The 26,184-nt window shown below is 42.3% G+C and overlaps 1 protein-coding gene and 1 long non-coding RNA gene across 3 annotated transcripts in view; one reads left to right on the top strand and one right to left on the bottom strand.

Annotated features, from left to right (window-relative positions):
- Positions 1–24,290, bottom strand: part of LOC137327966 (uncharacterized) — a 59,407-nt gene extending 35,117 nt beyond the window's left edge. The window contains exon 1 of the long non-coding RNA XR_010964578.1: positions 24,203–24,290. This is a non-coding gene — a long non-coding RNA (uncharacterized lncRNA). The remainder of the gene's footprint in view (positions 1–24,202) is intronic.
- Positions 1–26,184, top strand: part of sbf2 (SET binding factor 2) — a 571,743-nt gene that overhangs the window by 399,286 nt on the left and 146,273 nt on the right. For both annotated transcript variants that reach the window (XM_067993979.1, XM_067993978.1), the window contains exon 17: positions 18,990–19,058. In XM_067993979.1, the coding sequence (XP_067850080.1) occupies positions 18,990–19,058 (69 nt within the window). The remainder of the gene's footprint in view (positions 1–18,989; positions 19,059–26,184) is intronic.

The following is a 26,184-nucleotide window of genomic DNA, read 5'->3' as shown; positions in this document are numbered from 1 at the left end:
GTTATATTAAAAACCGATAACATTTGTTCGCTGGTGGGGTAACGTGTAGCGTGACATGAACCCAAGATCCCGGTTGAGGCCGTCCTCATGGGTGCGGAACCTGGCTATCAATTTCCGCTCGACGATTTTGCGTTGTCGTGTGTCTCGAAGGCCGCCTTGGAGTACGCTTACCCGAAGGTCGGTGGCTGAATGTCCTTGACTGCTGAAGTGTTCCCCGACTGGGAGGGAACCCTCCTGTTTGGTGATTGTTGCGCGGTGTCAGTTCATCCGTTGTCGCAGTGTCTGCACGGTCTCGCCAATGTACCATGCTCTGGGGAACTTTCCTGCAACGTATGAGGTAGACAACATTGGCCGAGTCACAGGAGTATGAACCATGCACCTGGTGGGTGGTGTCCTCTCGTGTGATGTTGGTATCTGTGTCGATGATCTGGCATGTCTTGCAGAGGTTACCGTGGCAGGGTTGTGTGATGTCGTGGACGCTGTTCTCTTGAAAGCGAGGTAATTTGCTGCGAACGATGGTCTGTTTGAGGTTGGGTGGCTGTTTAAAGGCGAGTAGTGGAGGTGTGGGGATGGCCATAGCGAGGTGTTCGTCGTCATTGATGACATGTTGAAGGCTGCGGAGAACATGGCGTAGTTTCTCGCTCCGGGGAAGTACTGGATGACAAAGGGTACTCTGTTGGTTGCATCCCGTGTTAGTCTCCTGAGGAGGTCTATGCGATTTTTCACTGTGGCCCGTCGGAACTGTCGATCGATGAGTCGAGCGTCATATCCCGTTCTTACTAGGGCGTCTTTCAGCGTCTGTAGGTGTCCATCGTGTTCCTCCTCGTCTGAGCAGACCCTGTGTATTCGCAGGGCCTGTCCATAGGGGATGGCCTCTTTGACGTGGTTAGGGTGGAAGCTGGAAAAGTGGAGCATCGTGAGGTTGTCCGTGGGCTTGCGGTAGAGTGAGGTGCTGAGGTGCCCGTCTTTGATGGAGATTCGTGTGTCCAAGAAAGAAACCGATTCTGAGGAGTAGTCCATGGTGAGCTTGATGGTGGGATGGAACTTGTTGATGTTATCGTGCAGTCTCTTTAGTGATTCCTCGCCGTGGGTCCATAGAAAGAAAATGTCATCGATGTATCTGGTGTATAGTGTTGGTTGGAGGTCCTGTGCAGTGAAGAAGTCGTGCTCGAACTTGTGCATGAAAATGTTGGTGTATTGGGGTGCGAATTTGGTCCCCATGGCTGTTCCGTGTGTTTGGGTAAAGAACTGGTTATCGAAGGTGAAGACATTGTGATCCAGGATGAAGTGGATGAGTTGTCGGATGGCGTCTGGAGATTGGCTGTTGTTGGTGTTGAGTATTGATGCTGTCGCAGCGATGCCGTCATCGTGGGGGATACTGGTGTAGAGTGCCGAGACGTCCATCGTGGTGAGAAGTGTTCCTGGTTCAACCGGTCCGCGGGTACTGAGCCCCTGTAGGAAGTCTGCAGTGTCGCGACAGAAGCTGGGGGTTCCCTGTACGATGGGTTTCAGGATGCCCTCGATGTATCCAGAGAGGTTCTCACACAGGGTTCCATTGCCTGATACGATAGGACGTCCGGGTGTGCCGGCCCTGCGTATCTCTGGCTAACAGTTTAATAGCAAACTGTTAGCTAGAAATAAATTTAGATTCTTATTTTGAACATTTATGTTTGTCTGTCACTGCAGTTGAATAACTAGCTGATACTCACTGGCTAGATTTTCACATGAGGAATGGCCACTTGGGAAAAATATTGGAGGGTAGTTGTCACCCATGGAACCATTTCGTAACGTAACACACTATTTTCAGGAGAGGTGCGGGGGAAAAAAATCAATTGGGTAGATTTTAACTCCAGGGATGGAATGGCCGGGCAGCAGGCAGCCCATTCCAGCCAGTGGAAGCCCGAACCGCTTCAAGGGCAGGGCCTCATTACATGCCACCAGCAAGCTGCACGTCCCAAATGGAAGTCCTGCTGTAGCTCTGGGCCAGCACAATATCGGGCAATCCGGACATCGGTTCAGCCGGCAGGTAGGTAGGCCGGGGGGAACAATTGCAGAGGGGGAGGGCCTAGAGCAGCAACAGCCCACAATATTCTTCTGGAGCCCGGAGGTCCACTCCTGCTTCTCCTGGCCCCACAAAAATAATTCTGTACTTACCTTTTCAGGCCTCTTCAGCATTACTGCCTGGTACAACAGATAATGCAGGGTGTTAAGTGTAGCACAGCTATTTTAGGGCTGCTAATGCCCTGTTTCCAACAGGTCGGCCAAGTTAAAAAGGGCCCTAATATTTCTGAGTTCAAAATTTAAAAAGCTTCTTTACACACGGAACAAAAAATATCATCATAACCCATCATTTCTGTCTAGCAGTGCTGCTGGGATATTGAATTGTGTGTAGATTTTTATTGAAATGCACTTCTGTTGGTTTCTTCGGATAACTACATTTAGTTTCATACAGAAAAACTGGACAGGTTTTAATATTGACACTCAGGTTTATATGATACCAAAACATCAATTTCTGGTGTCACAGTGTTATTTTACATTAAATAAAGTTTCACATTCAACCAAGTGTGCCTTCTCTGAAACCATTTTAGAACACCTATGGGATAGAGCAAAGGGTATTAAGAAAAAATGCACTTAAAATGACAGTTGCCAATGTGATTTTTCCTTTGGAGTTTCCAGCAGTAATTCCTCAGAGAAACAATTCAGAGAACTGAGAAACAAGTCTGTGTGGAAGTGGAAGTTCAAACCTTATTAGGCAAGAACATTTGGGAATTGTCAAGAGAGGAGGCATGAAATCTGAGAAAACAAGTTAAGGAGTTTGCACGTGATGGTGTTTAATAAGTTTTTTAAATGTAGGCACAGAAATAGGCACCAGAGCAGATATAAGGTAGTGGGAAATGTTGAGTAAAAAGAATAGAAAAAATATGGTTGCTGTCTGCTAAGGAGGAATTCTGTTGAATCCAGTGTTAGTGGACAGATGAAAATAAACTCTTGGCCAGACAGAAGAGTTTATTGATGGAACATAGAAGCATAGGAACAGGAGTAGGCCATTCAGCCCCTCGAGCCTATTCCGTCATTCAATAAGATCATGGCTGATCTGTGACCTAACTCTATATACCCACCTTAGCCCCATATCCCTTACTACCTTTGGTTAACAAAAATCTATCAATCTCAGATTTAAAATTAACAATTGAGCTAGCGTCAACTGCCATTTGAGGAAGAGTGTTCCAAACTTCTACCACCCTTTGTGTGTGGAGTGTTTCCTAACTTCACTCCTGAAAGTCCTGGCTCTAATTTTTAGATTATGTCCCCTAGTCCTAGACTCCCCAACCAGCAGAAGTAGTTTCTCCCTATCTACATTATTAGTTCCCCTTAATATCATGAAAACTTCGATCAAATCACCCTTCAATCTTCTAAATTCCAGGGAATACAAGCTTGGTTTGCGTTATCTCTCCTCATAATTTAACCCATGGAGTCCAGGTATCATTCTAGTAAATCTACGCTGCACTCCCTCCAACGCCAGTATATCCTTCCTCAGGTGTGGTGCCCAGAACTGAACATAGTATTCCAGGTGTGGTCTAACCAGGGCTTTGAATAACTGTAGCATAACTTCTACCCCCTTGTATTCTAGTCCTCTAGATATAAAGGCCAGCATTCCATTAGCCTTTATGATTATTTTTCTGTACCTGTCCATGACATTTTAATGAGCTATTTACATGGACCCAGTCTCTTTGGACTTCCACTGTTTCCAGCTTTTCACCATTCCTAAAGTGCTCTGAACTATCCTTTTTAGGTCTAAAGTAGATGACTTCACAGTTGCCTACATTGAAATCCATTTACCACAGTTTGGGAAAAGGGAGCTTTACAGGGGAAATCAAAGAAATAAGTTCAGTAAAGCGTTTTGAATAAGCATCTTGGTTTGGTTGTGAATGGTAGCCTCAGGAATTGACAACATTGTTTTTATTAGGGACTGGAAGATTCCCCCCTGCCTAGTGCTGCAGCTTGTGGGTAATCCGGGATCTGGAATGTGGTCGGTTATGTTTACTACAATCCCAATGCAGTCAAAATGTGACACTAATTCGCCACACGCTATAGAACAGCAAATTTACTGAAGTAGTAGATCACTTTGTGACTTGAAGTAAAAAATATTACTGATATTGAAAGAAACAGGCCTCACAACTATAATATTTACAGTACTATTTACCTACGACTTGGCAAAAATTTGCTTAAGTTGCAAATAACTTAGTTATTCTCTCCCCAAAACCTAAGAATTTAGGGAAGTACGGGACCAGAAAAGACTGGAATTCATTTGGCTGGTTTCAAAAACTAATACCTTTTAGTCACCTACTTCCTCAAATAGCTATCCAAGTCCCCATTAAATATGTTCATGCTATCTGTCTTCTTAACCTTTCTTGGGCAATCTATTCCACATGTTCACCACCCTCTGTGTGAAGTAGCCCAGATGCCTTAAGCTAGATATCAGTTTGGTTTCCCTTTTGTGCACTGCTTTAATGCTTGGAAATTCTTGCTGTAGCATGACAATGTGAATTGTATACAGTATTCAGATATAGCTATATCAGTGCCTCGCATGGTCCCAATTTTCATTGCTCCACCATTGGCAGCCGCGCCTTCAGCTGCCTAGGCCCTAAGCTCTGGAATTCCTTCCCTAAGCCTCTCTGCCTCTCTTCCTTTAAGATGCTCCTTGAAACCTCTTTGACTAAGCTTTTGGTCAGCTGTCCTAATTATCTCCTTATGTGGCTCAGTGTCAAAACTTTGTTTGATAACACTCCTGTGAAGCACCTTGGGACATTTTACTACATTAATGACGCTATATAAATGCAAGTTGTTGTTAAACAGACTCATTATTGCTCTACTTGAGATTTTTGCTCTCTTCTGGTTATACATCCCAGTTAAATTTTCTTACTGTTTATTACCTCCCATAATGCATCTCTCTCTCTCTTTCTCTCTCTCGCACATGCAGACTTAGAATTTCCCCACATGTGCTGTAATTCCTAGTTCTTCTCTACCTTGCTGTCATATAAAGTCAATGGCCACCGTGGTGTGCCAGGTATTGTAGTTCTGCGGAATCAGGGTGAATACTACAACCCACATGGTGTGTCTTTTTTTTTCTCTCTCTCTTCCCCCTCTCTTCCCCCTCTCTTTTCTCTCATACACTGAGGATTTATTGACAGCAGTTGAAAATTCCAACCTCCAAGTCAAATTTCCAACTGAAACCCCAATTTCCAGACAGAAAGGCAGGTCTGTGGTGGAGAAGTTAATGATATGGGATATTTGACTGGTCAATTTGAGATTGGTAGCTTTGAAAGAAGATTGAGTGATTTGATAGCCCAATTTTCTGCTGCTTACTTGTTCCTCATTGGTATTACCTTCTAAAGGCTTTGATTTGTTCACGCAGTCAACTGGACATCTGATTGGTAATTTAACAGGTAATCCCTCATTTCAGTCAATTACTAATTTTTGCAACACAAATGTGTGGAAGCCCTGAAGTATGACTCTGCTTGAGACTATGGGGTTTAAATTTGGCCATGTAGCGCCCGTTTTTAGGCGTTACGCGGGTACCTAAGACTCTGAAATAGGGTCCAAGATGCGCATGCACACTTCTGAAGGGAAGTGCGCAGAACGACATCCTGGTGAAGGGGTTTGCGTGCGCCTAACGACTGCCAGCAGCATGCAGAACAGGGAGATTATGACGCGAATCAGTGTGATTTGAAGCCACTTCTGCCATTTTGCAAGTCCACACTCCAGCCAACGCCCTGTATAACCAGGCATGAAGGACCCCCCCACCAACGCTATTTAAATTACTTACAGGATAGATGCTAGATTATTTCTTCTGGCTGCTGGTACAATTGTACACATTTTTGGAGGTTTCCTATACTTGCCTAAAGTTTAAGTACTCTGCAGGGGTGGTCTGGCTGGTCTTGCAGTATTTTTTGTGCCATTTAAAATATTGTGCTGAAAAATGTTGCTTGCAGACGTGGGTGCCCTGGTAGGACTTCCTCTGGGAATTGAACATGACTGGGAGAATGAAGTGAGGCCACGCAGGGCAGGACAAGCTGCTAGGAGAGGGAGGAGGAGCAAGGCACTCAGCAGGAGGCCATATCTGCAGAGGGTCTTCAGGGAGCAATTCTCTTACCTCAACTTCATTGATGACCAGTGCATGAGACGTCTTTGGTTCACAAAAGAGGTGACTGAAATCTGTCAACTGCTGCAGCCATAACTGCAGCCTCTAAGCAGGGCAAGGACAGCATTGCCTGTGGCTGTCAAGGTGACTGTGGCTCTTAACCTTTATGCCTCTGGCTCCTTTCAGGCTGCTGCTGGAGATATAAGCAACATTTTGCAGCTTGCAGCACACTGCAGTGTAAGGGAGGTCACCTCATTCCCTCTTCCAAGAGACAAGCAGGATGAGCCAGCATGAGTTTTTGCACGGATTGCTGGCTTCCCCATGGTGAAGGGTGCCGTTGACTGCACGCACATTGCCATGCGTGCTCCTCAGCTGAACTTGGCCACATTCATCAACAGAAAGGGGATTCCACTCACTTAGTGTGCAGCTGGTGTGCGACCACAGGCAGCACATCATGCAGGTGAATGCCCGTTATCCTGGCAGCAATCATGATTCTTTCATTCTGCTGCAGTCCTCTGTTCCACTTGTATTTGAACCAGCATGGCAAGTCAAAGGTTGGCTACTGGGCGACAAGGGTTACTCCCTCATGACACTGCTTATGACTCCGGTCAGGAACCCACACACACGTGCACAGCAGACCTACATTGAGAGCCATACTGCAACAGGGAACATTATAGAGCACACCATCAGCATCCTCAAGCAATGCTTCTGCTGCTTGGACCGCTCTGGAAGAGCCCTGCAGTACTCAGCTGAGCGGGTATCAAGATTTGTGGTAGTATGCTGCACAACCTGGCCATTATGAGGGAACAGCCCTTGCCACCACCTATCAGGTGAGAAGCTGAGGAGCAGGAACACGAGGAAGAGAGGGTGGAAGTGGAGGAGGAGGAGGAAGTGCAAGAGGAAGTGGAGGCAGCGCAAGAGAGGCTACAACATAGACAGGCCCTTTCTGTCAGGGCTCAACTTGATCAGATTATTCATGAGCGATAACAGTAACCTCGACTACATCTCCCCATTCACCAATAGTCCCGCGCTCCTTACCTTTCCTCTATCACTGACCATCACCTCGTCCTCTTTCTGACAACACATATTGGTTCCTCCCTCAGTTCACTGCAGAAATAAAAACCACCACCAAAACCAAATGCAAATTCAAATTACTCATTAAATAATGCATACAAAATGAAACTATTCACCCTTGTGCATTCCCTTAGTGCCTGTCTTTCTTGTGCTGCTGCGAGGTACTTTCTCAGTGCTGCAGCATAGGTGGTGGAAGACTGCTGACCTTCAATTGAGGAGCCTGCAGATGGCCTTGGAGGACGACTTCGAACAGCTCTGGGCCGGGAGGGCCTATCTTCAGACTGCACCATCTCGGCCTTGGCTGGTTGGCTGACAGGTAACAGCAAGGGCACTGGCAGAGTGGCAGGAGTGGGAGCAGCAATACTGTCATCTTGAGAAAGGACAGCAGCTTCCGCTTCCAAGGAACCACTGCCACTCTCCCGGGGCGGCACTTCAGCAGTCCTGGTGATCTGGACTGCTGTGAAGCCCAGAGCCACGGTGGCAGCAGTCAGACCTTTTAATGGAAGCTGCTTGTGCTGCAGTGGAAGCTATGACATCGGTCATTAGACGCTGCATCATGGTGGGTTCCATAGGTGTGCTGATGGAGGTGACCACCCATTCCATGTTGGAAAGGATGGGCTCCAAGCTCTGCGCAAAGTCATGTGCGAAGTTGGAGCTGTCTCACCATGTGCAGATCCCGTGTGTGTGAGTTGTGGGTGTGAGGCAACAGTGCTGTGTGAGGGTGAGGTAAACCTTTTGAATTGAAGGGTTGAGTACTGATTGATAGAGATTGTTGGTAGGTGGGTGATGGTGGAATAGTGAATTGAGCAGTGGATGAGGCTAGTGGTGTAGTTGATAGGGTATGTCATTTAAAGATTGAACTCACTTACCTTGACAACTCAAATCTGATCATTAAACTTCTTCCTGCACTGCATCCATGTTTTTGGAGCTGTACTCCCAGCATTGACCTCCGCCACTACTTCCTCTCACTGCCTCCTGAGCAGATGTCTGGAGGGCTTCCTGCCCCCCTGCAGATATACAGTGTCCCTCCTTCTCTCCACCTCTTGCACCAAAGCCTCCAGTGCATTATCAGAAAACCTTGCTGCATGCTCTCTCGCATGTTCAGCCATTCTTCAATATATTGCAGCACAGGTTCAGTTCACAAAGAACTCTCACCCCTTCTTGCAGCCACAGTGCACCTCCCCTTTAAGAGGTGCAGGCTGCCTTTAAATAGCACGAGCCACTCACGATATCAGGCGCTCTGCTGATGCCAGCAGCCAATGAACAGTGCAGGTAGCAGGTAAACAGCAGGCAGCACCAATTTAACTTACTGCCTGCAATGCAATGACCATGAGTTAATCGTGTACCGCGATCCCCGGCGTTTTTGGAGGTTATCCAGTTTAAACCCCTACATTTCCAGGCATTATTCCTTTGAAATGCTTGATGCAATGAATGCACATGAGAATTTTAATTATTCGCGTGACCATAGATAAAGAAAGCAAAATGTGGTTATGATCATGCATATTACCAAAAATATTGATCAAAATCACACAGGATTGAAGGTCCTTATATGCACAAATTCAGCCTGCAACATTTCATTGCCGAAATTCTAAACTATGGCTTTTGCCCTTATAGTATTTTGAGTGTGCATACTTTTATAATGTCTCAAGTGAACTTTTTGGGCGTTGTGTTGCTTCAGACTTTCATAATTCTCAGGGTTTTTATTTTGTTGTCTTGTGCATGTTTTTGTGTAAACAAATTTTGATGACATTCTTTTAGGTAATGTTTCAATCAGCATCCATTTCCATTTGATTCATCATTAATTAGACCAATAAAAGTACCTCACTTTTGAACCAGTTGGTTGGCAATAACACAATAATGTGAAACATCCTGTAACATTCAGATTCTAAATCCTGTTTGTGTATGAATTGCTCCCCTATAATTAGATGATTTATTTGTCAATATTATGGTACCTCTTGATCTGCAATAGAAAAACTTGTTAAAGTGAAAGCAAGTTATTCAACTGCTAATATCCAGTGATGTCTGTTGCTCAGATGTTATAATGTGTACTTCATGTGGCTAAGCTAAATACACAAAATGGGTCATACACTGTTGCTAAGTTAATATCTTAATGGGCAGAATATGGGCCTGAGACTTTGGATACTGGTGAGATATGAATTCTTAGAAAATAACTCATTATATTTAGTCAATTTATGTGAGATATAGCAGTTGTATTATGTAACAATCTTGAGGGATCAGATCATGGAAAAGTGGAGTTGTGGATCCTTCTACCATTGGAGAAGAGGAGAGGGAGTTTGGGTACATAAGGCAACAACCAGAAGTTTCTGTGAACAAAGAGATGGAAGATAAAATGCTGTTGTAGTTGCTGATCTGCATCATTATTAACCGGCTGTTTTTAAATACACATTTCTATAAGCATAACTGTGTTTGGAGTTTTGTGTGGAAGACATTGAAGAGCTTTTTGCCTCGTACTTGCTTGTGTCTTCACAGCAAATATTGCTTTGATGCAGATGCTCAGTCTTATTGCATCTTCACAGGCCCCAGTGCAAGTCCATTGGCGTTTAGAATGGGCCAACTTGACAGTGGATGTAAAATCAATGGAATAATTTTCTCACAAAATAAAGATGCCAATAAGACAACAACAAGCTTGGCTCAATTGAAACAAGTTGTTTATAATTCATTCCTAACTCCTACCTTTTTGAATTTCTATAAATGACCAGAAATGTGAGATTAATATCGGCTACTTTAAAGCCAATAATTGTATGAATGGATTTATGTTTAGTAAACCAAACCAGGTAGTAAATCAGCTATTTGATCACTAATTGTTTAAAACACCATTATTTATTAAGAGACAGTTTCAATGAAATTTGACAGTTGTGTGAATATTGATGCCACTATATATTTGCATAGTGCATTGTGTGGAATTAAACAAAGGAAGTTACATATCAGTGAGTTAAACAAAGAGGAAACTAGCCACAAATATATTACTAACAGTGCAATTTAACTGACGCCAGTTGCATCCCAAAGTGGATTGTAATTTCAAAATGACCAATTCGGAATGTATGTTTACCCACTGACGGCTTTGAATTGCTTAACCACATAAAGAAAATTTCAAATAAAATCCGACTTTGATTATGAAAAGGAATGCCAAAGAAAAGTTAAACGAGGCATGTTGTAATAGATGGCTGAAAAGGAGTTACCAAGCTGTAAAGATTAAAGATATAATTACTAAACATCCACATGAAAAGAAAATAATTAGAAGCAACAAAACAGATTTCAGAAAGGAAGATTGTGCTTGACAAATCTGATGGAGTTCTTTGAGATGGTGAAAGATATGGTGGATGGGAGAAATTCAGTTAAATTGGTGCATATGGAATTTGAGTGATTCATTTTGGTAGGAAGAATGAGGAGAGGCAATATAAACTAAATGGTACAATTTTAAAGGGTGCGCGGAAACACAGACCTTGGGGGTGTACATACACAAGTCTTTGAAGGTGGCAGGACAAGTTGAGCAGGCTGTTAAAAAGGCATACGGGGTCCTTGGCAAAATAAATAGAGGAATAGAGTGCAAAAGCAAGGAAGTTATGCTAAACATTTATAAAACACTAGTTAGGCCCCAGCTGGCATGTTGTGGCCAATTCTGGGCACCACACTTTAAGAAGGATGTCAAGGCCTTGGGGAGGTTGCAGAGGAGATTTACTTAACATGAGAGGGGAAAAGATTTACACAGTGAGTGGTTATGATCTGGAATGCACTGCCTGAAAGGGTGCTGGAAGCAGATTCAATAATAACTTTCAAAAGGGAGTTGGATAAATACTTGAAGGGGAAAAATTTGCTGGACTATGGGGAAAGAGCAGGGGAGTGGAGCTAATTGATTAGCTCTTTCAAAGAGCCAGCACAGGCACGATGGGCCGAATGGCCTCCTTCTGTTCCGTAACATTCTATGATTCAAGACTAGACAAGAGACCGTTGGAGGAAACTGCGGCCTAGAAATTCGTTGGTGCCATGCCAGTTTTTCAGGCAGCTAAGCATTCAATATGGTGGAAGGAGCGCGTTCATTTCATGCCAGGAGTGCGTCGCCCGCCATATTGGTAAAGGCAGAAAAAGAGGCGACAAGGGGCAAACGCCTGAAATAGGCGTTAGGCCCTTTACATATACCAATAGGGGGCCTAATGCCTATTTGAGGCCCCCTTTGTAAAATTAAGCTGCCCTGAATGGCGCTGGTCCGGCTGCGTACAGGAAAACATGGTCTACATGCGACCTAACCAGCAGTCCTTAAAGGGACGGCTGGAGGACACCACCAAAAAGGTATGTTTTTTGGAAAAAAAATACCTAACTGAATGTAGAGCTGGGAGTTGCAGGAGTAATCCTCCCGGCTCCACTGCAGTACTGAAGACTGTTGCTGGTCCCTGCTCAGCACCCTCAGATTGCCCCCTCCCTCTCCCGATTGCTCCCTCTCCCGCGAGCTACCTGTGGGCATCTGCCATCAATGCAGCGGCCTGAATTTGAAATCCAATTTCTAGGCCAGAGAGTAGGAATTATGGGCAATTTCTCAGAGTAGTTGGAAATGGGTAGTGCTGTCCCATAGGGTTCTGTTCTGTAACTGTTTCTCTTCACTGTGAAGGTCAATGATTTGGATGTCGAGCTGGAGGGAGTGGTGTCCAAATTGCAGACAATGTCAAAATATGAAGCATGGTAAATAATTCTGAGAACCAAAGGAAGCTGCAAGGAGAATTGATAACATAGTGGAATTGGCCAGAAAAAGTGGCAAATGGAATTCAGTGGCAGTAAATGAGAGGAGGTACCTACTGATTTGAAAAAAAATGTACTTTGAGGGAAAACTGGGTGATGAGGAAGGACAGAGATATTTAGGGGTTTAGGTTCATTAGACATTAAAAGCAGCAGCCCTTGTGGATCAGGTCATAAAAAAAATAATAGAGTACTGGGTATTGTGGCAAAAGGAATAGAATATAAACGTCGAGATGTAATGGGCTAATGTATATAAAAGCTCACTAAAACCACAGTTGGAGTACAGTGTGCAGTTTTAGACCCCACATTATAGGAATTGTGTTGAGGCAACAGTACAGATTCAGTAGGATACTGTCTGAAAGGAGGAAACACAAATACAGAGGGAAACTTGAAAAACTGAGGCCGTATTTGTTAGAACAGAGGAGCTTACAGAGTGATTTGATAGAGGTATTTAAAATTATGAATGGATGGGATAGGGTAGATGGAAGCTGACTGTTTTCAGTGATTGATGGGTCTAGATTTAAGGTTAAATGTGAGAGATTTAGGACAGTGAGAAGGAGAAACAATTTTGAACAGAGGGATGTGGAATGAATCACCAGAGATGGTGATTCAAGCAGAGACCATGCGAACATTTAAGAATAGGTTGGATACGTGGTTGAAGGAAAGAAGAATAAGGAATATGGGAACAGAGCATGCACATGGAATTAGGAGTATCGTTCGTTTGGAGGATAAACACCAACACGGACTGTTTGGACTGAACACCCTATTTTCGTGTTGTAATTTCTATATAGTTCTATTATAAGCACTCTGTTTTATATGTCACAAACTACGAGAGCGAAGAAGTGTCATCTAAATCTCAAGAAGGTGTACTTCAGCCTTCAACTCACCTCAGCGATTTTTTACATTATTTATTTGTAGTCCACGAATAGATTTTCCAGTCAAGTTTTTCATTCTGTTTCAGGTCTTCCATAATGCCCACTGAGTTTTGGCATGTGACTTTGGGTCATAGAACAAAAACATTTTTTCCCACTTGTGTATTACTGTAAGATAACATGCTTGATATGGTATTATTATCCCTGATCTTGCCATTGTTTAGCCCATTCCTGTGCAATGCATACTTATTAAGATGGCATTGCTTACTTTCAAATTTAAAAAAAATTCCCTCCAATTTTCTCTCCTTGCCTCCTCTACAAATTGCATTTTACTATTATATCTATTTACCACATAATCATCCAGCTCTTCTTTAATTGAGACAGGATTAACTTCTTTTCATGGAAATCTATTCAACATATTTGCAGGGAATCTTACCACACCAGGTTATAGTCCAACAGTTTTATTTGAAAATCACAAGCTTTTGGAGGCTTTCTCCTTCGTCAGGTGAGTGAAAGCTTGTGATTTTCAAATAAAACTGTTGGACTATAACCTGGTGTTGTAAGATTCCTTACATTTGTCCACCCCAGTCCATCACTGGCATCTCCACATCATGGCAACATATTTGCAATTATAAGTGGAAAAAATTCTGATATTCTCCAGTTTTGCTTGAGGGTTGCCTCCAGAACTTTAAAACTTCCAATGAAAAATTTACTTCTACAAGTACATTATAATAATATCTTGGACTTGGGTGTACAGGGCACAATTTCCAGATTTGCAGATGACACAAAACTTGGAGGTGTAGTGAACAGTGAGGAGGATAGTAATAGACTTCAAGAGGATATAGACAGATTGGTGGAATGGGCAGACATGTGGCAGATAAAATTTAATGCAGAAAACTGCGAAGTGATACATTTCGGTAGGAAGAACGAGGAGAGGCAATATCAACTAGAGGGCACAATTCTAAAAGAGGGACAGGAACAGAGAGATCTGGGGGTATATGTGCACAAGTCGTTGAAGGTGGCAGGACAGGTTAAGAAAACGGTTAAAAATGCATACAAGATCCTGGGCTTTATAAATAGAGGCATAGAGTCCAAAAGCAAGGAAGTCATGATGAACCTTTATAAAAAAAAACTGGTTGGAACCACAATTGGACTATTGTGTCCAGTTCTGGACACTTTAGGAAAGATGTGAAGGCCTTAGAGAGGGTGCAGAAAAGATTCCAGCGATGAGGGACTTTAGTTACATGGATAGACTGGAGAAGCTGGGGTTGTTCTCCTTGGAACAGAGAAGGTGAGAGGAGATTTGATAGAGGTATTTAAAATCATGAAGGGCCTAGGCAGAATCGATAGAGAGAAACTGTTCCCATTGGCAGAAGGGTCAAGAACTAGAGGACATAGATTTAAGGTGATTGGCAAAAGAACCAAAGGTGACATGAGAAAAAACCTTTTTACACAGCGCGAGGTTAGGATCCGGAATGCACTGCCAGAGAGGGTGGTGGAGGCAGATTCAATTGTGACTTTCAAAAGGGAACTGGATAAGTACTTGAAAGGAAAAAATTTGCAGGGCTACAGGGATAGGGCGGGGGAGTGGGACCAGCTGGATTGCTTTTGCATAAAACCGGTACGGATTCGATGGGCCGAACGGCCTCCTTCCGTGCTGTAACCTTTCTATGGTTCTATGATTCTAAGTGGAAGATTTGGTGCATTTATGTTAAAGCCTGTAGATGTTTTTATCTTTAACAAGCTTACATGGATTAATGTTTATAATGTTGCCTATCTGTAAATGTAAACTTTTAACTCTGTTTTCTGAAAGTTTAGCTGACCTCTAAGGAACTGTGAATATTAATTATCACCTCAGTAACTATTTCAACATAAATCGTTGTTTAAATGCTCTTAAAAAAAATATATTCTCTGTCAGTATATTTTATTTCTTACTATCAAATCCTATGTGTAAGTCGCAGTTTAGTGTCGTGGAATTACTTGTTTACAGGTGCAGTTCTAGTTTTTTTTATGAAATAAAAAAGCTTGTACTTGGATGTGAATTATGATTCAAATTTTATGGTAGCATTTCTGAAGTCTAATGTGTATTAAGGTTCTGAAAGGAAGTGCAATGTAAATATGTACTTTAGCTTCCCTTCCCCTCCCCCCATCCAACCATCATACTCTATGTTAATTTGTTTTGTTTCTTTGGGCAGTCAGGTGTCTGACCACAAAGAGACCCACCATCATGTTTGATTTTCCAAATCAAGCTACTGAGAAGTTTGAACTTGCAGAATTTCTGTTTGCCTGATATGCTGTGCATATCATCTTCCCCCCCTCCTCACCCTTGGCTCTGTCAACTTACAGGTAATTTTTCTGGACTTTGTCCAAAGAGTCTTTGTGCAGGTTGACAGAAGAGTTAGGAACCACCAAATGTGCACGGGGTTGCTACTGGAGTTTAACTAACAAACCAAACCGCTTACAACAGCAAGGCACTAGTAAGCTTCCCGCTCGTAGGTCAGTAGGACCATCCTGTCTATTAGGACATTGGCTTACAGGCTTATCTAGAGCCATGTGAGAAGTCTACCCCTCCTGGTTCCTCAAAATATTTTTTTCTTGGTTGCCTCTGCTCCTGAGGAAATAATCCCAGTATCTGAAGCCTCTCTTCATAATTATAGCTTTCTATCCCTGACATCATCCTGATGAATCCATGCTGTATGTTTTCTCTGGCTTTAATGTCCTTTCTATAATACGGTGCCCAAAATATCTCAAACAGTACTCTTAACTGTGGCCCAATCAATGCTCTGTACAAATTTATCATTACTTCTTTACTCTTATACTTAATGCCCCTATTTATGAAACCCAAAATGCTGTTGGCCTTTTTTAATGGCTTTATCTACCTGCTCATGTATTTTCATGAAATTACATATTTGAACTCTGTTCATTCACACCTTTCAGTACCTTTCCATTGAGTCTATACTCCCATTGCTTGTTTTTCCTCCCAAAATGTAATACCTCACATTTCTCCACATTAAATTGCATCTGTACCTGCCTGCCCATTCTATGTCATCTTGAGGTCTTTTACATTCCTCTTCAATGTTGCTAAACTCCCTACATTTGCGTGATCAGCAAATTCTGAGATTGTGCTCTTTATGCCAAAGTCCAAATTATCTGTATATATGGAGAACAAAAGTGGACCAGTACTGGCCCCTGCGGTACACCACTTTTAACCCTCTTCCAATCAGAATAACACCCATTTGCCCTCACTTTTTTTCCTGTCTGTCAACCAACTTTCCATGTCCACACTGCTACATTTCCTCTTAGGCCATACACTTGAAATTTTCTAACAAACCTCTTGTGGAATACCTTATCAAATTCCTTCTGAAAGTCCAATACCTTGCATTCCTCTTAAATATCAAATCAGTCACCCCGGCAAAAAAAACTCAAACACAATTTGCCTTTAACAGGCTGGCTCATTAACTCATGCATTTCTAAATGTTGATGAATTTTATGTTGAGTTATAGATTCTAAGAGTTTTCCCACAACTGTTATAATCTATAGTTAACCTGTTAATCCATTTTTTCCCTCTTCCTGAACAAAGGTGTTACTTTAGCTACTCTCTGGTCACTTGGCACAATTTGCATATTTAGGGAGGATTGAAAAATGTGGCCACACCCTCTGCAATATCCTCTCTGACACTTCACTGTAGTACTGGGGGAGTGCTGCACTGTCAGAGGTGCTATCTTTTGGATGAGGCATTAAACCAAGGCCCTGTCTAACCTCTCAGGCGGATGTAAAAGGTACTGTGGCACTATTCAGAGAAAAATAGGGGAGTTCCCCCCGGTGTCCTAGCCGATATTTATCCCTCAACCAACATCAGTTAAACAGATTATCTATTCATTATCTCATTGATGTTTGTGGGACATTGCTGTGCGCAAATTGTCTGCTGCATTTCTCTACATTACAACTGTGACTGCACTTCAAAGGTACTGGTTTGGCTGTAAAGCGCTCTAGGACATCCTGAGGTCGTGAAAGGCGCTATATAAATGCAATTTCTTTCGTTTCCCCTTCTATTTTGGTTTAAATCATTCCCCCACTACTCTGTTTACCCTCTCAGCAAGGACATTGGTGCTGTTTTGGTGCAGGTGAAAACCGTCCCTTCAGTGTAGGCTTCCTTTGTTCCAGAACTTGCTCCAATGCCCCAAGAATATCATAGAATCATAGAATGATATCGTACAGAAGGAGGCCATTCAGCCCATTGTGCCTGTACCGGCTCTTTGAAAGAGCTATCCAATTAGTGCCACTCCCCTGCTCTTTCCCCACATTTTTCCCTTTTAAATATTTATCCAATTCCCTTTTAAAAATTATTATTGAATGTGCTTCCACCACCCTTTCAGGCAGTGCATTCCAGATCATAATAACTCACGTAAAAAAAATTTCTCCTAATCTTGCCTCTGATTCTTTTGCCAATTTCCTTAATTCTGTGTCCTCTGGTTACCGATCCTTCTGCCACTGGAAGCAGTTTCTCCTTATTTACTCTATTAAAATCCTTCATGGTTTTGAACACCTCTGTTAAAGCTCCCTTTATCCTTCTCTGCTCTGAGAAGAACAGTGCCAGCTTCTCTAGTCTCCCCACATAACTGAAAAGAACCCTTCCCTCCTGCACCATAATTTTCTTCCTCTTAAACTATCCTGCATGTGGCACAGGAAAGACTTGGAGATTGGCACACCTGTGATCTTGTTTTTCAATCTCTGAACATTTTGTGATAATCAGGGATGTATGTCAGTTTAACTTGAATATACTCATTATTACACAAAATTGGGAATAGATTTGTTCCACCCTGGACCAATGTGGTGTGTTACTTAGAGAAAACTTTCAGCACTGATAATTAGCCAGTTTACATAGTTGGAGCCCTTAAATGATATTTTATATGACTCCGTCAATATAATTTCTATAACATTGTCAGGCCTGATTTTCCTTCCAGTGAATGGACTTTTAATCCTAAGAAAATCTCCCTGACATCTCCTGCATGTGACTGCCACAATAGCTCCACCACATGCTGCCTCTTGGTAACTGCCATCTATCACAATTAATAGTCAGAGCCTAAATGCTGTTTCTTCATGCACATTATTCTTAAGCAGGAAAGCCCTACAACCCTTGCACACTGAGTAGCATAACGTTTGTATGACTTTGTTTCTTCTCTCCACTCCCCCCCCCCCCCCAAAAAAAAACCCCGGTAACTAGTGCAAATATCAGATTGATATTGAAACAGTGTATAATATTTATATATAAAATACATAGCTGGTAAATATTTCAAAAATCATTTTGCCTGTAAAATGGGAATAGCACTTTTAAAAATTATATAGTTATTTGAAAGTAATTAATTGTCAGAGATAGAGCTGATTATCAACAGCAAGTTTCATTATTTGGAATGCTCTGAAAATTGCAGCCTGCTATCATAGTCTGCTGGTAGAACCAGCACAGTTTTTGTTATTTTTTTCAGTAGTAGTTTTAATTAAATAGTATCCTTACAATGACTTAATAAGTGTCTGTGACTTTAAAGTGCAGCTGTTGTAGTTTAAAATTTGGACACAGTCTGCAAGAATGGAGCCCTGCTGTGGCCTAAAAGTCGGAGTGCATCTTGGCATTCCAAACATTTCCTTACTAGAAGATTACAGCCTGATTTTTGTGAACTTTATTGCTTTGGGCCTCATGACAGCGTTCAGAAACATGCTTGGCATTTTGGTTAAAATAACTCAGATGTGTCAAGCCATTTTGGATAAACTGTTGGTCTTCATTAATGTCTCTATAATTAATGTTGAGTCTCAGGATGGAATAACCTTGATTAAGATTACGTATCTTATGGAGGAGTTGCAGTAGTACGTACATTCATCTTCGGGGTTTTTGGAGAATTTTAAATTCACAAATTGCTGCAGATTCTGTTTCATGTTACTCGTTCAAAACTTAGCTCGTATCCCAATAGTATACTAAAGACTAAGTGATAGGTCCCCACAGATCGTCTGCAGTAAATTATTGTTGGGGCCAGTTAATTGTATTCTTCCACGCATTGCCTCTTTATCAAACAGGTGGGTGGTAATTGAACTGAGATAATTTGGCTACAAACGAATGGAATGTAAGGTATCAAGATTTATGATTTCCTGTTTATTTCTTCCAGGATTGTTCAGCTTCTGAAGAATATTGTGTTGCTGCTACATTGCTGCCACTGACAACAGCATTTTACCGGGTAAGCCCATGTGACTTCATGCCAGAACTCCCCAGAGCAATCTTAGTCTTGTCTGGATTTGATTGCACAAAAAGAGGTTTAGGTACAAAATGTAGCAATTAGATTTATTAAAAAGAGGTGCATAATCTGCAGGTAATCATATTTGATTCCAAAGTAATGTGCCACTTTATAGTTTAGTGCCATATTTACCACCAAAAGATTTTGGAAAATCGCACTTGAGAGAATTATTGACATGCCTCAGGGAATTCTAGTGTTGACTGAACTTTCCTTTTTTTTAACATCAAGGATTATTCAGCATTCATCAGCTATCTGTGACTTTTTTAAGCAATGCACAAGAAATAAGTAAGATGAGATTTGCTTTTGCTAGCTAATGGCAGAGTTAATTAATTAATGATCCGCTATCTGCTAGATTGATATTTCTTGCCATACAGACAATTTAACATAGGATAATTAATGGTGTTAGACATAAAAATGTCATAAATGTGAAATAAACTGCAGTCAATTCACTGATTGGCAAACATTACAGAAAACACATAACATGGAGGTTTTATGTCAGTCTAGTTATGTGGGGGGGAAAAAAATCTCTGCACATTTTTTGTAGAGCAAATTCAACAGGCCCAATAGCTAAATTACTAACCTCAGAAATAGTTTCAGATTCAATTCACAGGAATGCCCAGCACTGAGTTTGTTGGCCCCAGCTGTAGTTAATTTTGTTCGGTCTCTGCCATTCTGCTTAAGTGGAAGATCCTCACTGGTGGCAAGAATGCCACAAAGGGTAAAGAGCAAACTAACATCACCCATTTTGCTTCTCTGTAAATATTCTTCTTTTCCAGCAGTAGGGGAGTGGAAAAGGCATCTGCTGTACACTTCCAGATTTTAAAAAATGCTATGGGGAATGGAGAAAAAAGCAAGGGAAAAGAGAAGCAGAGCAAGAATCTGCAGAAACTGCTGATTAATAACAGCTTTGTTCAAAAGGAAATCAAGCCATATTTATTTTGCCATAATTAAAAAGATTTCTGTATTCTCAATTTTATTTTGCAAAGTTTATATTTAATTTTGAGTACAACACGTTTCACTTTTGGGAGTTTTTAAGCTGCATATTTTTTTTCTTCACAATTGCTTAACATTTACCATTCATTCTGCATATATTTTCATGCTATCTCGATATTATGAAATAACTTGAAGAGACAGTAACACTATTGTACAAAAGTAAAAGGTAACTCATTGAGTTCTTGTTTTGTGCACTGGAACTTTCAGAATGAGTATATTTCTCTCATCTAGCAATTTATTTGTGCATTTCTAATGTTGAGCAAACTGCTACATAAAATGTATAGTGATAAATAATTCATAATATATTGTTTAAGAAAGAGTAATCCCCCTATTAGTTTACAAGCTTTTACTCCTTTATCAGCTGGCTGCCTGATACACATGGAAACTTAGCACCATGTTCAAAAGTCTCCAATTCAAGCTACCTAGAAATCTATGCATACCTGTAGGGTTTCTGTTTTCCCAATAGGGAGTGCACACTCTCTCCCTTTAGGGATGGATCCCACTTACCAAGTCTGATGAAGGTTAGCAGAGCTAACAATGAGGGCCCCCCCTCCCCCACCACCAAGTGTGCACAGGGGCACTGCTGGAGTTTAACCAGCTAAATCCACATTGATTACCATAGCAGGACACTAGTAAGCTTGTCATTGCTTGTCCAACGAGGACCACCCTATCCATTAGGACTTTGGCCTGCAGGGTTATCTGGAGCCATGTGGGAAGAACCCCAGCCCCCATTGAAAATGTTCCCCTCTATTATTCTATTATTGTGTCAGGCTGGCTGGTCAACCAACAATGTTTGTATTGCCTGTGTCTATTACTCTGGTACTTTGTTAAGTCCATAGCTTGTGATAGGTAATGGAGATGATAATATGGAATCATAGAATGGTTACAGCACAGAAGGAGGCCATTGAGCCCGTCGAGTCTATGCCAGCTCTTTGCAAGAGCAATCCAGCTAGTCCCACTCCCCGCCCTTTCCCCATAGCCCTGCAAATTTTTTTCTTTCAAGTACTTATCCAATTCCCTTTTGAAAGCCACGATTGAATCTGCCTCCACCACCACCTCAGGCAGTGCATTCCAGATCATAACCACTCACTGCATAAAAAGTTTTTCCTCGTGTCGCCTTTGATTCTTTTGTCAATCACCATAAATCTGTGCCCTCTGGTTATCAACCCTTACACCAAAGGGAACAGTTTCTCTCTATCTACTCTGTCTAGACCCCTCATGATTTTGAACACCTTTATCAAATCCCTTCTCAACTCCTCTGCTCTAAGGAGAACAACCTTAGCTTCCCCAGTCTATCCACATAACAGAAGTCCCTCATCCCTGGAACCATTCTAGTCAATCTTTTCTATACCTGCTGTAAGGCCTTCACATCCTTCCTAAAGTGCGGTGCCCAGAATTGGACACACTACTCCTGTTGTGACCGAACCAGTGTTTTATAAAGGTTCATCATAACTTCCTTGCTTTTGTACTCTATGCCTCTGTTTATAAAGCTCAGGATCCCATATGCATTTTTAACCACTTTCTCAACCTGCCCTGCCACCTTCAATGACCTGTGCATATATACCCCCAGGTGTCTCTTTTCCTGCACCCCCTTTAGAATTGTACCCTATAGTTTATATTGCCTCTCCTCATTCTTCCTACCAAAATGTATCACTTCACACTTCTCTGCATTAAATTTCATTTGCCACTTGTCCACCCATTCCACCAGCCTGTGTATATCCTCTTGAAGTCTATCACTATCCTCCTCGCTGTTTACTACATTCCAAGTTTTGTGTTATCTGCAAATTTGGAAATTGTGCCCTGTACACCCAAGTCCAAGTCATTAAAAATTATCAAGAAAACCAGTGGTCCTCGTACCGACCCCTGGGGAACACCACCTCCAGTCCGAAAAGCAACCGTTCACCACTACTCTCTCTTTCCTGTCACATAGCCAATTTCGTATCCATGCTGCCACTGCCCCCTTTATTCCATGGGCTTCAACTTTGCTGACAAGCCTGTTATGTGGCACTTTATCAAACGCCTTTTGGAAGTCCAAATACACCACATCAACCGCATTGCCCTCATCAAACCTCTCTGTTACCGCATCAAAAAACTCAATCAGGTTAGTTAAACACGATTTGCCTTTAAAAATCCATGCTGGCTTTCCTTAATTAATCCTCACTTGTCCAAGCAAGGGAGGTTTTTCGTCTCCACAGTAACTTTATACAGCCATACTACATAAATAGTCATCAGCTTTGACTCAGTGGTAGCAGATTTTCACATCGTTCACCTGACGAAGGAGGAAGCCTCCGAAAGCTTGTGAATTTAAAATAAAATTGCTGGACTATAACTTGGTGTTGTAAAATTGTTTACAATTGTCAACCCCAGTCCATCACCGGCATCTCCACATCATCCTAAAACTTGAGGAGGATTTAATAGCAGCTGATGAAGGAAATTGCGGGTCCCCTAGCAGAGATATTTGAATCATCCACCGCTACAGGTGAGGTGCCTGAAGATTGGAGGGTAGCAAATGTTGTGCCTTTGTTTAAGAAGGGCGGCAGGGAAAAGCCTGGGAACTACAGACCAGTGAGCCTGACATCTGTAGTGGGTAAGTTGTTAGAGGGTATTCTGAGGGACAGGATCTACAGGCATTTGGAGAGGCAGGGACTAATTAGGAACAGTCAGCATGGTTTTGTGAGAGGAAAATCATGTCTCACGAATTTGATTGAGTTTTTTGAAGGGGTAACCAAGAAGATAGATGAGGGCTGTGCAGTAGACGTGGTCTACATGGACTTCAGCAAAGCATTTGACAAGGTACCGCATGGTAGGTTGTTACATAAGGTTAAATCTCATGGGATCCAAGGTGAGGTAGCCAATTGGATACAAAATTGGCTTGACGACAGAAGACAGAGGGTGGTTGTCGAGGGTTGTTTTTCAAACTGGATGCCTGTGTCCAGCGGTGTGCCTCAGGGATCGGTGCTGGGTCCGCTGTTATTTGTTATTTATATTAATGATTTGGATGAGAATTTAGGAGGCATGGTTAGTAAGTTTGCAGATGACACCAAGATTGGTGGCATTGTGGACAGTGAAGAAGGTTATCTAGGATTGCAACGGGATCTTGATAAATTGGGCCAGTGGGCCGATGAATGGCAGATGGAGTTTAATTTAGATAAATGTGAGGTGATGCATTTTGGTAGATCGAATCGGGCCAGGACCTACTCCGTTAATGGTAGGGCGTTGGGGAGAGTTATCGAACAAAGAGATCTAGGAGTACAGATTCATAGCTCCTTGAAAGTGGAGTCACAGGTGGATAGGGTGGTGAAGAAGGCATTCAGCATGCTTGGTTTCATTGGTCAGAACATTGAATGCAGGAGTTGGGATGTCTTGTTGAAGTTGTACAGGGCATTGGTGAGGCCACACTTGGAGTACTGTGTACAGTTCTGGTCACCCTATTATAGAAAGGATATTATTAAACTAGAAAGAGTGCAGAAAAGATTTACTAGGATGCTACCGGGACTTGATGGTTTGACTTACAGGGAGAGGTTAGACAGACTGGGACTTTATTCCCTGGAGAGTAGGAGGTTAAGGGGTGATCTTATAGAAGTCTATAAAATAATGAGGGGCATAGATAAGGTCGATAGTCAAAATCTTTTCCCAAAGGTAGGGGAGTCTATAACGAGGGGGCACAGATTTAAGGTGAGAGGGGAGAGATACAAAAGGATCCAGAGGGGCAATTTTTTCACTCAAAGGGTGGTGAGTGTCTGGAACGAGCTGCCAGAGGCAGTAGTAGAGGCGGGTACAATTTTGTCTTTTAAAAAGCATTTGGACAGTTACATGGGGAAGATGGGTATCGAGGGATATGGGCCAAGTGCAGGCAATTGGGACTAGCTTAGTGGTATAAACTGGGCGACATGGACATGTTGGGCCGAAGGGCCTGTTTCCATGTTGTAACTTCTATGATTCTATGATTCTATATATTTTACTGTTAAGTACTGGCGGGTTAATTTAAGAAACCTAAAGCCTTGCTCGGCATTTATGTGGTTTCTCGAACCTCAGTCTGAATAGAAAAATGAGCCAAAAGATTTTATTGTTACCTAATAGGGCATGCTTCTTACCTGGTCAGTGCAGATGAGCAGCGACAGCGAATTTAGAGCCCTGTTTGCTCAGTGTTTCTAGTATCACTGGTCAGTACAACAATGTAATGATCTTAGAAATAGTCTGAATGCTTTTGTGAATTTTGGTGTACATAGCTCCTTAGCACTTTAAATGAGAGTGATGACCCATACATGATGGGTAAGTTGGAAAACAGTGTCTGAGCAATTCAAGCTGCTGCAAGAGAGGCTGGCCTTCCTATTATCAAGGCGCTCCTGCAGAATGTCAAGCAACTGCTCCACAAGGCTTATGATATCTTTCTTCTAAGCGACGTAGAGATGGTGCTCCTCTACAGGAATGTCTGAATAAATCTGAAATATTGCTACAATATGCAGCTTTGTATTCCTTTGATGGCCATCTGTTATACTGGTGAATTGTGGAAATAAAACCCGACAGACCATGGGAGCTGTGTTAGGGGTTGATATTAGAGCCACTGAAGAAAGGCAATTTGTTGATCAAAAGACACACTTCATTTTGTGGCCACAAAGTTCATAAATGCAGGGCCCTGCTGCAGAACAGTCATGCATCTACAAAAAGGTTAGGTCCTTCTAACCTTTATTATGTTTTCAGGCCAAACTCAATTGTCTGAGTAGGATCAGCCAGTCAGCTCTTCTAGCTGAAGACCCTTGCAAACCCTTCAGCTCTGCTTCTTGCTCTCACGTGGTAGTCTCCACCATGGCTGAGGATATTTGTGGAGCCGCCTCCTCCTATTAGTTGCCTGGTTGTCCACCACTATTCTTGGCTGAATTTGATCAGGCTGTTGAGCTTTGCTCTGATCTGTTGCTTGTGGGGGCAGTTAGCTCAATTTATAGCCTGCTGCTTTTGTGGTTTAGCATGCATGTGGCCTTGTGCTTTACTAGGTTTGTACTTCATTCTAAGGTATGCCTGCTACACCCTTCTACTTTCTGCATTGTACCAGAGTTGGTCTCCTGGCTTGATGGTGATTGAGGAATGTGCTGGGCCATGAGGTTACAGACTGTGGTCGTAGACAATTCTGCTGTTGCTGATAGACAACATCACCTGATGGATGTCCAGTTTTGAGCTACTAGATCTGTCCTTAGTCTTTCACTTTTAGCTCAATGGTAGAGCTACACCACACTATGGAGGATGTCCTCATGGTGGAGTCAAGTCTGTATCTTCACAAAGACTGTGTTGTGGTCATTTTTACCGATACTGTCACATATAGATGCTGAAACATTCATTAAAAATGTCATATTTTAATACAGTAGCAACTTGCATTTATGTAACACCTTCAACATTGAAAAAGTTCCAAGGTGCTTTATAGAGGGCAACTAGGATTGGTGCCATGATGGGAGAGTTCGGACAATTGATTGAAAGTTTGATCAAAAAGATATGTTTGAAGAAGGATTTTAAAGGCAGAGAGTGAAGTACAAAGAAGTTTAAGGATGGAGTTCCTTAGATGGCTGAAGGGTTTACCACCAATGGTGGGCCAAACAGAGGGGCGATGCAAGGAAGGCCAAAGTCGAAGAACTGGGGTGGATATAAGGCTGCAGAGTGGTGTCATTCCTTGGAGAGATTTGATGAGGAGGTATTTAAATTCAGTGCATTGCAGGATATGGAACCAGTGTAAGGGGTTGATAGAGACTTAGTGCTGAATATGATATGAGTGGCAGGATAAATTGTAGTTTATGAAGGGTGAGGATGGAAATCCAGCAGGGCGGGCAGTGGAGAAATTAAGAAAGTATGACTAAGGATTTTGGTAGCAGTGAGGATGAGGCAAGTGCAGAGACAGGCAATGTTGTGCTTGCAGAAGTAAGCAGTTTTGGTGATAGATAAGATGTGGGTTTGAAGCTCAGCTCTGAGTCAAACAGGGCGCCAAGGTATTATATGGCCTATTTAAACCATATGGCCATAAATGGGATGGAAAAAGGGGCAAGGGAGCAGAATTTTTGGCAGGTGGGAAATTTTGACTCATCCACAACAT

Source organism: Heptranchias perlo, chromosome 12 (genome assembly GCF_035084215.1).
Source record: "Heptranchias perlo isolate sHepPer1 chromosome 12, sHepPer1.hap1, whole genome shotgun sequence".
In the NCBI taxonomy this organism is placed as follows: Eukaryota; Metazoa; Chordata; class Chondrichthyes; order Hexanchiformes; family Hexanchidae; genus Heptranchias; species Heptranchias perlo.
This window is presented reverse-complemented; position numbering and strand designations above follow the sequence as displayed.